Genomic DNA, 12,037 nt, shown 5'->3' with positions numbered 1-12,037 from the left:
GCTCAACAGGATGTGCCAGTTGACCCCCAAACTCTCCACTTCCTTCGGGGTGGGGTTGTCCTCCCACCCAGAAATGGTTTCAGTTCGATACTGAAGGTGCCTTCACGGAATTCCATTGTTTGTGTTCCCCTGTTTCCCTGTCTGCAATCCAGAACTCTCACATAGTGAGAAAAGAAACGGACAGTTTGCCCAAGTGCAGGATCGGGCCGTTGGCAACTCTTTAGCTTGCCTTCAGTAGAACTTTCTAGATCAGACCTGGGCATTATACTGCCCGCTGGCCACATCCGGCCCGCCGGATGACCCTGACTGGCCCCCCTGCCTTGCTGGGGAGCGAGGCGCCTTTGAAAGCCCCGCAGAAGCCGGCAACCAGCTTCTGCGGGGCTTTCAAAAGCACCAGTCGATGAAAAAAGTAGGTCAAGGGACTTAAGTCTCCCCATTTGCTTGATTGTCACAGTGGACAACTATGCAGGTAGGTTAAGCCTGTGATTCTTTGTGCCAAATAGTGTTGTATGCAGAACTGTTGCCACTGATTCCAAGTTGATCTGTGCACCTGTCTGTCACTTATCAGCCCTTATTATGCAGAATTGAGTTCAGCCTTTTGGCCCGGCCCTCCACAATATTTTCTGTTTCTTATGTGGCCCCATGGAAAAAATAATTGCCCACCCCTGTCCTCGATCCTTAAGAGCCAAAGAGAATTTCCCAAGTCTTGCAGGGATGTTGGAGAAAAGAACACAAAGTAGAAAGGAGTAACTTGTGTCTCAAGTGCTCTAGATATGGGAAGTGGCTGCTGTCATTGCCACACAGTCAAGGATTTCGCCACTATATTTCCCAATTGCCCAAATGGATTTCCAAGTCTCTTTGTTGGATAGGAAGTATATCTCAGATGAAGACCTCAACGACTGGGGGTCCCATTCCTTCAAACTGTCTCTGGCAACGGGTTTCCCAGTGAATCCAATAGGAGAAGCATAGTTTATTTTATTTATTTATTTATTTGTTAAATTCATAGGCCGCCTCATCCCCAAAGGGCTCGAGGCGACTCACAACACGGCTGTTTCCAACAGCAGATTGATACAGCATAAAAGTTAACCCATTAAAACTCAGCAGCAATTAATAACAATAAATAAATTAAAACAACAAGATTGTGTAGAACACATATACACAGGCGCCCGATTTAAAGGCCAAAGAAAAAAGAAAAGAGGAAGGAAGGAAGGAAGGAAGGAAGGAAGGAAGGAAGGAAGGAAGGAAGGAAGGAAGGAAGGAAGGAAGGAAGGAAGGAAGGAAGGAAGGAAGGAAGGAAGGAAGGAAGGAAGGAAGGAAGGAAGGAAGGAAGGAAGGAAGGAAGGAAGGAAGGAAGGAAGGAAGGAAGGAAGGAAGGAAGGAAGGAAGGAAGGAAGGAAGGAAGGAAGGAAGGAAGGAAGGAAGGAAGGAAGGAAGGAAGGAAGGAAGGAAGGAAGGAAGGAAGGAGATAGGCAGGGCCCAAGGTGGAATTAGGACCCAACCAAGGTGGTCCTGACAGGCAGCTTTGATTTCAGTTTCAACGGGGGGCGGTGGAACCGCGGTCGGCCCCTCCAAAAGCCCGGTGGAATAGCTCTGTCTTACAGGCCCTGTGGAACTCGCCAAGGTGCTGCAGGGCCCGGACAGCTGGAGGTAGAGCATTCCACCAGGCAGGGGCCAGAGCCGTAAAGGCCCTGGCCCGGGTCGAGGCCAGTCGCATCCTCGCAGGGCCTGGGATCACCAGCATAGTTCCAACACAGATTTCGGTCTGTTCTGCTGCAGGTAACGCATGTCATAGTATTATCATCCCCATAGGTGTTTTCTGGAGTTGAAACTAGGTCTTCATAGCATGGCCAATTTTTTGAGGGGGGAGGGGGAGTCAGGCACATAAAAACAGAGCTGTAACAATTGCTGACTTCTTGGGTTGAATCTGCTCACTGCAATTATTTGTAATCTTAAACCATGTTTAATCGGTTCCTTCATGCCCGATTGACTCAGTTCAGTAGAATTTTGGTCACATGGCCACAGTCTCCCTTGCATGATAAGATACTTGGGTTGTAACACAGCCCTCTGGGGTGAATCGGTGTGGTGCTTGCCAAAGTGAATGTGTATTTTATGTTGTCTTGAATTTGCTAAGGATTATTGTTTTGTTCTTGGTGTTTAGTTTACGGTTGGGCAGGCTCCTTCACGTAGGTAGCATTGACAATTCCAGATGCAGGTGACAGCGTTATTCTTTTAGATGCTGCTGAACTCAAGACCTCATGCAGGTAACATAGGGAAGATAAAGGCAGATGGCCCCGGGCAGCCTAGGTAGCTTGCTCAGAAGATTTCATCTCAGAGAGTGGGGATCAAGAAAATCTCGCTGCTTTTTGTTCCGTGATATCACAAAAGGCTACCCAAGTTTCTGTTTCACAGACCATAAAGCGGGTCTGTTCACCCGAGGCAAGCGTGCCATGTTTTCTGCAGACGCAGCGGTTCCAAATTCTACATTCCCCTCACACAGCTGGTTTGCACAGGTCTCACTCAGCTGTTATTCTATGCTCGTGCCAGCAGCCGGTCAACTTTAGGTTGCGAGAATGACAGGCTAATATTAACTGCATTGGAGGCAGTTTTGGGACAAAAGAAGAAGAGTTTGGATTTCTATCCCCCCTTTCTCTCCTGTAAGGAGACTCAAAGGGGCTTACAATCTCCTTTCCCTCCCCTCCCCCCCTCATAACAAACACCCTGTGAGGTGGGTGGGACTGAGAGAGCTCCAAAGAACTGTGACTAGCCAAAGGTCACCCAGCTGGCAGCTTACAACGTTTAAATCTCAATAAAACAGCCATTTCCATTGCAATATTTCAGCACTTTAATTTATTAAAATTAACCAGAGGAGAATCAAAATAATAATCAGAAACAAAAACCAACGATAATAATCAATCTAGAACAGGGGTCTACAACCTGCAGCTCTCCAGATGTTCATGAACTACAATTTCCATCCCTTGGCCATGCTGGTAGGGGCTGATGGGAATTGTAGTTCATGAACATCTGAAGAGCCGCAGGTTTCAGACCCCTGATCTGGAATAAGAGGAGGAAAGGGAAGGGGAAGGAAGGCCAGTTAGTTGGATACTGTTGCTGCCCTCAACCATGGGCCTGGCAGAACTGTGCCGTCTTATAGGTCCTGTGGAATTGTAATAAGTCCCACAGCGCCTGGGTCTCACTTGACAAAGAGCTCTACCAGGCAGGGGGCGGAGCCGAAAAAGCTCTGATCCTGGTTGAGGACAGCTGGACAGTTTTTGGGCCAGGGACCACCAGTAAGTTGTTATTTACTCAACAAAGAGCTGGCTTCACCTCTGCAGCACCCATTTTGTAGCTGTGCCCGCCCCCCTGTGCTGAAATTTTAACAGTGCAGCAATCATCTAAAACACACTCTACTGGTGTTTGCCACTGGTGCCTGCTGTTGTTTCGAGCTATCGCATTGTTTTGGTTTGGAAAGCGTTGGCTTGGCATGATAATGTTCTGATTTTCTCATGCAACATATCAAATAGAATCGTAGAGTTGGAAGAGACCACCAGGGCTATCCAATCCAACCCCCTACCATTCAAGAACACACAACCAAATCACTCCTGCCATATGGTCCTCCAGCCTCTGTTTAAAAACCTCCAAAGAAGGAGACTGTACCACTCTCCAAGGCAGCGAATTCCACTGTTAAACAGCCCTGACAGTCAGAAAGTTCTTCCTAATGTTTAGGTGGAATCTCTTTTCCTGCACCTGGAAACCATTACTCATCTCTGTGTCCTCATCTCTGAGGCAACATAAAACAAGCTTACTCCCTCTTCGCCGTGATATCACTTGACCAGATACTATTTGACCAGAGCCGGGGCCTTTTCTGCCCTTGCCTCCTGCTTGGTGGATAAGAACATAAGAACATGCCTGCTGGATCAGACCAGAGTCCATCTAGTCCAGCACTCTGCTACTCGCAGTGGCCCACCAGGTGCCTTTGGGAGCTCACATGCAGGATGTGAAAGCAACGGCCTTCTGCTGCTGCTGCTCCTGAGCACCTGGTCTGCTAAGGCATTTGCAATCTGAGATCAAGGAGGATCAAGATTGGTAGCCATAGATCGACTTCTCCTCCATAAATCTGTCCAACAGGATCTCCCTGTTGGCTGATGCCAGGGCCTTGCAGAACCTTAAACAGTTCCACAGGGCCTTTAAGACAGAGATGTTCCACTGGGCTGTTTGTCAATCTGTCCAGATTTTCTCTGCCATCCTCTCATAAGATGTTAATTGTTTAATGTTATGCACTTATGTATACGTAATGTTTTTAAAGAGTTTGTAAGCAACCCTGAGCCCGGCCTTGGTCAGGAAGGGCAGGATATAACTTTAATAAAATAAATAAAAATAAAAATGAATTCATTATTATTTTGTTTTTAAAACGCGGTTTCTTTTTTTTCTGCCCGAAAAGCCGGAATCAGCTCTCAACGTTGCCAGTTCACTTGTGCAGCCTTCCCTTGAAAGTGTTGATAGCAAGCAATAATAAACTCGTTTCACTACCTGAAGAAATCGGAAACCTCAGACACCTCATGGAGCTGGTAAGTGTGTAAATATTGTCCTGGCTCAAATTCCTTGATTCAGCTGGCCTTGTGGTTTGAGGTTTTTTAGATGAAGCATTAGCCTTTTGTCCAACCCAATTAATGCTGGACAGATGCTCTTTATGTGTCACTGGTACAGCTACAGCGTGTACAGATGGCTTCATCCTTCTGACCATATGCTGAGTAATCAGGGTAAGAACACCATCCAGTGAATCCTGATTCCCCCTGTAAATGTCTTGATACAGTTATTCCCCATCCTGATATTTCCCAGAATCCTATTTCAAGGTGGTGGCGCACAATGACTGACAAGAGAGCAGGGTAAATGCTTATAATGCACACTCACCTTAAAGCTTGGCTGAATGTTTTCTCCAGCCCTTGGAGAAATATAGGTGCCAGATTTGGTCAATAGAATAGCTGTCAATTGAGTTGCTGAACTGAGCTTGACTTCATCCACCAAGGTGAGCCATGCAGGAATGTTCCCCTCCTTCCCTCCCCCCCTCTCTCTCCCTCCCTCCCTCCCTCTCCCTCTCCCTCCCTCTCTCCCCCTCTCTCTCCCCCTCTCTCTCCCTCTCTCTCCCCCCTCTCTCTCCCTCTCTCTCCCCCCCTCTCTCTCCCTCTCTCCCTCTCTCTCTCTCCCTCCCTCCCTCTCTCCCTCCCTCTCTCTCCCTCCCTCTCTCTCTCCCTCCCTCTCTCTCCCTCCCTCTCTCTCCCTCTCTCCCCCTCCCTCCCTCTCTCTCTCCCTCTCTCGCACTCACTCTCCCTCCTTCTCTCTCTCCCCCCCCCTCATAGCGCCCTGGAGGCCCTCCACAGCTGCTGCTCTCAGCAATGGGATTCAGAGGTTTGCTGCTACTGTATATCAAGGCTCCCTTCCATCGCCATGGCTAGTTGCCATTGAATCCATCTAACTTTCATCCATGAATCCATCTAACCACCTTTGAAAGCCTGTTAACTCTAACCATCATCAATAGGTTACCATCATCAATAGGTTAATAACTCATTGTGTTCAGAATTATCTCCTTTTCATCTGTCCTGAACCCATTTCTCAACCCAGGATACTCCCAAAAATCAGTTTTTCTGGGAGAAGGAGATTTTATAAACCTCTCTCATGTCTCCCCTTAGCTGTGTTTTTCTAAACTGAAAAGTCCCAGACTCTCCAGCTTTTCTTCTTAGGAAAGGTGCTTCAAAGAAGAAGAAAAGGAGTTGGATTTATATCTCCCTCAAAGGGACTTACAATGTCCTTTCCCTCCCCCCCCCCACAACAAACACGCTGTGAGGTAGGTGCGGCTGAGAGAGCTCCAAAGAACTGTGACTAGCCCAAGGTCACCCAGCTAGCCTGTGTTGGAGTCCACAAACTAATCCCTTAATAAGCCTCCGCAGCTAAAGCGGCAGAGCGGGGAATGAAACCCGGTTCTCCAGATTAGAGTGCACCTGCTCTTAACCACTATACCACGACCCCCTAAATGTCATGGTTGCACCTAGTATTTCCCCCATATCTGCAGTATCCTTTTTGAGATACAATGACAGGATTCCAACTGAGGCCGCACCATAGGTCTATATAAAAAGCATTGCAGTATCTGCTGTTTTCATTTTCAGCCTTTCATAATAGGTCCCAATATCGTGTTTGCTTTTTTTGCCACTGCCATACACTAGGTCAGCTACAACCCCAAGATCTCTTTCAGTCTCATTCAGACATCATCATCGTCATCGTCATCGTCATTGTTATTATTGTTATTATTGTTATTATTGTTAATAATAATAATAATAATAATAATAATAATAATAATAATAATAATAATAATAATAATAATAATAATAATAATAATAATAATAATACTTTAAGAACATTGAAGGGAAGGTTGACAGCAAGCAAACATGGGAGTGGCTCAGAAGGGGAACTCTAAAGAAGGAAACTGAAGGCCTGATTTTTGCTGCCCAGGAGCAAGCATTACGGACAAATGCAATAAAGACACGAATCGAAAAGTCCTACAATGACCCAAAGTGCCGTCTCTGCAAAGAGTGTGATGAAACCGTGGAGCACATCATCTGCTGCTGTAAGAAAATAGCCCAAACTGACTATCTCGAACGTCACAATAGGCTAGCAGCAATGGTGCACTGGAACCTTTGCAAAAGTACGGCCTGCCCTGTAGCAAGACCTGGTACGAGCACAAGCCAGAGAAGTCCACAGAAAATGAAGAAGCAAAAATACTCTGGGACTTTAGAATACAGACAGACAGACACCTGGCACACAACACCCCAGACATAACAGTGATAGAGAAGAAACATGTTTGGATCATAGATGTTGCTGTGCCAGTTGACAGCAGGGTAGAGGACAAAGAGCTGGAAAAGATCACAAAATACAAGGACCTACAAATTGAAGTTGAACGATTGTGGCAAAAAAAGAACAACAGTAATCCCACTAGTAGTCGGTGCTCTAGGAGGAATCCCAAGAAATCTTGAAAAACATCTGGAAAGCCTAAACTTGGACAGAACATCAGTCCACATGCTGCAGAAAGCAGCACTTCTAGGAACTGCACATATTCTACGCAAATACCTCTAATATCCTAGGTCCTTGGGAAGGACTCGATATTCAGAGATGAATTCCAGACACTTGTGCTGTGTTGTTATATGTATAATAATAATAATAATTAAATTTGATAAACCAGGGTGTACAGCATAAAGTGCAATCAACCTGAATCCTATAAATACCTGGGAATACTACAGCTGGACAACATCAAGCATGGACATGTGAAAAATGTGGTCAGCAGAGAATATGTCCAAAGGGTCAGAAAAATTTTGAAGAGCAAATTAAACGGCGGGAATACGATCAAGGCTATCAACACCTGGGCCATACCCGTCATCAGATACACTGCTGGAATTGTGAACTGGACGCAAGCAGAGCTGGATGATCTGGACAGAAAAACAAGAAAACTGATGACAATCCACTACTCATTACACCCACGTAGTGATGTTGACAGACTTTACCTACCCAGAAAATCAGGAGGTAGAGGGCTTCTGCAAGTGAAACAAACGGTGGAAGAAGAGAAACATGCACTGGCAGATTATGTGAAAACAGTGAAGAACCAACATTGATGGAAGTCAACAGCAGAAAACTGCTCAAAGTGCAAAAGACAAAGAGTGAATACCGTAAAAATACACTGCAAAGCAGAAGAGAAAACTGGCAAAAGAAGGCTCTCCATGGACAGTTCCTAGAAAAATTGAGGACAAAATTGACCAGGAAAAAACCTGGTTGTGGCTCACAAATGGAACTTTGAAAAAGGAGACTGAGAGCTTGATTCTTGCAGCCCAAGAACAAGCAATTTGAACAAACGCCATCAAAGCCAGAATTGAAAAGTCAACTACAGATCCCAAGTGCAGACTCTGCAAGGAAGCAGACGAAACAATAGATCACATACTTAGCTGCTGCAAGAAGATCGCGCAGACGGACTACAAGCAGAGGCATAATACTGTTGCTCAGATGATTCACTGGAACTTGTGCCACAACTACCATCTGCCTGTGGCAAAGAACTGGTGGAATCACAAACCAGAAAAGGTCACTGAAAATGAACACGTAAAACTACTCTGGGACTTCCGAATTCAGACTGACAAAGTTTTGGAACACAATACTCCTGACCTCACGATTGTGGAAAAAAAGAAAGTGTGGATAGTTGATGTTGCAATTCCTGGTGACAGCAGGATTGATGAGAAGCAACTGGAAAAACTTACATGATATGAGGATTTAAGGATTGAACTACAAAGACTCTGGCACAAACCAGTAAAGGTGGTCCCAGTGGTGATCGGCACACTGGGTGCAGTGCCTAAAGATCTTGAACGGCACTTAAAAACAACTGGCGCTGACAAAATCACCATATGTCAGCTGCAAAAGGCCACCCTACTCGGCTCTGCACGCATTATTCGTCGATACATCACACAGTCCTAGATGCCTGGGAAGTGTCCGACGTGTGATGTAATACAAAATCCAGCATATTGATCTTGCTTGCTGTGTGTAACTGTTTTGTATCAATAATAATAATAATAATTAAATTTGATAAACCAGGGTGTACAGCAAAACCACAACTAAAACAATGTGTACAATAAATAAGTGATAAATAGTTAAAATACTTAGCTCAGAATAAGCAGCATTCTAAAACCCAGTAAAACAATATTAATAATATTGCCCCTTTTTATTCCTCCGGTTTGGAGTTCCCTTTTGCCATCTATGGGACCCACTTCTTCGTTCTGCTTCCCCCTCTTTTGGAGGGTTTTAATTGGGTTTTATTGCGTGCCGCCATCTCTATTAATTTTATCACTGTGTTTTAATTCTAATTTAATGGGGTTTGTTTGTATGGGTTGTAAGATGTAATTATGTTGTGAACCGCCCAGAGCCCTTCGGGGGTTGGGCAGTATATAAAACCCATACATACGTACATACATACATACATACATACATACATACATACATACATACATACATACATATTACACACACACACACACACACACACACACACACATACATACATACAACTAATGATGGCTCCCAGTCCCAAGGCCGGGAGGGGACAGACAATACCGAAAGATGTCACACCGGTAGTGCCAATGATGGTACCGCACGCAACACATCGGCAGCATAGATGTAAAACTAGGATGTTGGTTCCAGTATTCTCCACCTTACCCAGCCATGTAAGAGATCCTCCTGTCGTTCTTCACAGCCTGTCTTCATTTGTTTATTATGTATTTAAAACATATATTAGCCGCCTTTTCTCCTTGAAGAACTCAAGGTAGCTTATAGTATAAATGAATCTGGTGTTGAGTTCTCCCACTGAGCAGAGGACGTCTTGAGCCTGTGAAAAACTGTTTTCATGTGATGACCCACAACAAGAAAAAGGCAAAAATCGTTAATTCCACTGTTTTTGCTGTAATGTTTTTTACAGGATGTAAGCTGTAATGAAATACAGACGATTCCACCTCAGATTGGCAATTTGGATTCCCTGCGGGACCTAAATATCAGAAGAAATCATTTGGTGCACTTACCCGAGGGTAAGAAATGGGGGACAAGTTAGGTCCAGTGCTAGCATTTCAGGAGGTTTTGTGCAAATGCCGCATTTTGTTCTACATTTAGTTGACAACAGGTGTCTGTGTGTGTGTGTGCTTTTGCAGAGCTTGCCGAGCTGCCGTTGATTCGGTTAGATTTCTCCTGCAATAAAATCACCACAATCCCTGTTTGCTACCGGAACCTCAGGCACTTACAGACAATCACGTTAGATAACAACCCGCTGCAATCACCCCCTGCACAGGTAATGTATAATCAAATGTTTCAAAACTATTTTTGACCAGAACTGGGTTTTTTTCTCATCAGATACATCCTTGGATGGACTTTTCTGGGGTGGGGCATGGGGGAAGTTTAGCATCGTATGGGCATTCTGGTGCATTGGCTTTATCTTTGGCTTTATATTTATCTGTCTATTACCTGTCAGTCCTTGGTGTACAAATATATCTACAGCTATATGTTGGACTAAAGGAGCAGCAGTGGCGTAGTGGTTAAGAGCAGGTGTACTCTAATCTGGAGGAACTGGGTTTGATTCCCAGCTCTGCCGCCTGAGCCGTGGAGGCTTATGTGGGGAATTCAGTTTAGCCTGTACACTCCAACACATGCCAGTTTGGTGACCTTGGGCTAGTCACAGTTCTTCTGAGCTCTCTCAGCCCCACCCACCTCACAGGGTATTTGTTGTGGGGAGTGGGGAAGGGAAAGGAGTTTGTAAGCCCCTTTGAGTCTCCTATAGGAGAGAAAGGGGGATATAAATCCAACTCTTCTTCTTCTTAAATGAAGAAGAAGCAGAGTTTGGATTGATATCCCCCCTTTCTCTCCTGTAGGAGACTCAAAGGGGCTTACAATCTCCTTGCCCTTCCCCACTCCCCACAACAAATACCCTGTGAGGTAGGTTCGGCTGAGAGAGCTCAGAAGAACTGTGACTAGCCCAAGGTCACCCAGCTGGCGTGTGTGGGAGTGTACAGGCTAATCTGAATTTCCCCAGATAAGCCTCCACAGCTCAGGCGGCAGAGCGGGGAATCTAACCCGGTTCCTCCAGATTAGATACACGAGCTCTTCACCTCCTACGCCACTGCTGCTCCCCGGACCCCCGGACTGATCCAGTAGGCTCTCCCTATGCATTTATGGTATTATACATGCTATTTGAGGCTTGGAGCTGGAAACTCAAACTGTTCACCATCTATATCAGCAAGACTATCTGGGAGCAGGGATGGAGGCTTTTTGCATATTCTTAACCCACCAAAGTCCTCTGGCAAAGAGCAGCAGGTTGGGGTTTTTTTTAAATGTAGCTCTTCTGTTTTAGGCTTTATTTGGTTTTGTGAACCACCTTGGGTTCTAGTATTGGCAGAAAGAAATGCCAAACATTACATACAGGTATGTGTTCATTATTTGATTTTCCTATTGCTATGCTGTTCCCTTAATATTAAAGGAAGAGCAGTCATAAGTGGATAGAGTGAGTGTAAATGGAAGATGCATACATCTGCAAGAACAGCTGCTCTGTGTGTGTGTGTGTGTGTGGTTTGTGGTAGATGCAGAACAGAACTATTGTATGTACGCAGAAGAAATATTACTTTTAAAAGGCAGGAGACTCAAAGGGGCTTACAAACTCCTTTCCCTTCCCTCCTCCCCACAACAAATACCCTGTGAGGTAGGTGGAGCTGAGAGAGCTCCAAAGAACTGTGACTATCCCAAGGTCACCCAGCTGGCGTGTGTGGGAGTGTACAGGCTAATCTGAATTCCCCAGAGAAGCCTCCACAGCTCAGGTGGCAGAGGGGGGGGGGGGATCCAAACCCGGTTCCTCCAGATTAGAGCACACAAGCACTTAACCACTACGCCACCGCTGCTCCTTAAGAGGGAATGCCTCTTCAGAAGGGGGCGAACCACTGCCTCCTTAAGAGCTGGCAGCACCGTCCCCTCCCTCAATGAGGCGTTGACAACACCCTGGATCCACTCAGTCAGTCCCCCTCCGTTTGATTTAATCAGCCAAAATGGGCCCTGGTCCAGGAGGCAAGTGGTAAGCTATATCCCTGCGAGCAATCTACCTGTCTGGGATGCTGTGTGGTTTCCAGGCTGTATGGCCGTGTTCTAGCAGCATTCTCTCCTGACGTTTTGCCTGCATCTGTGGCTTGCATCTTTAGAGGATCCGATAGTAGGAATGGAAAGCAAGTGGAGTATATATACTGTGAGGTCAAAAGGTGAGGCCCTCTGAATAGAGTAGCCTGGTACATGTGAGTCCTACCAAAGAGTCTGTAGCCCGGGGAGTAACAATGAGGGATAGCAAAGGTCAATAGGTGAAATGCATCTGAATAAGAAGTATCCTGAGTCTGCTTGTTGCTCTGCTTGGTTGCTATTGTCTATAGTTGTCCCTGTGTTTGTGGCCAGGGCTGGAGCTGATTAGTCACTGGTTCTTGATTCTAGAGTTTTT

The 12,037-nt window shown here is 45.7% G+C and overlaps 1 protein-coding gene across 1 annotated transcript in view; it reads left to right on the top strand.

The window, feature by feature from the left end:
- LRCH3 (leucine rich repeats and calponin homology domain containing 3) overlaps positions 1 to 12,037 on the top strand; it is a 115,798-nt gene that overhangs the window by 39,329 nt on the left and 64,432 nt on the right. The window contains exons 3-5 of the mRNA XM_048506984.1: positions 4,439 to 4,565; positions 9,497 to 9,602; positions 9,723 to 9,859. Of these exons, the coding sequence (XP_048362941.1) occupies positions 4,439 to 4,565; positions 9,497 to 9,602; positions 9,723 to 9,859 (370 nt within the window). The remainder of the gene's footprint in view (positions 1 to 4,438; positions 4,566 to 9,496; positions 9,603 to 9,722; positions 9,860 to 12,037) is intronic.

This window comes from Sphaerodactylus townsendi, linkage group LG08, assembly GCF_021028975.2.
Source record: "Sphaerodactylus townsendi isolate TG3544 linkage group LG08, MPM_Stown_v2.3, whole genome shotgun sequence".
Classification (NCBI taxonomy): Eukaryota; Metazoa; Chordata; class Lepidosauria; order Squamata; family Sphaerodactylidae; genus Sphaerodactylus; species Sphaerodactylus townsendi.
The sequence above is the reverse complement of the archived record's forward strand: the minus strand, read 5'-3'. Positions and strand labels throughout refer to the sequence as shown.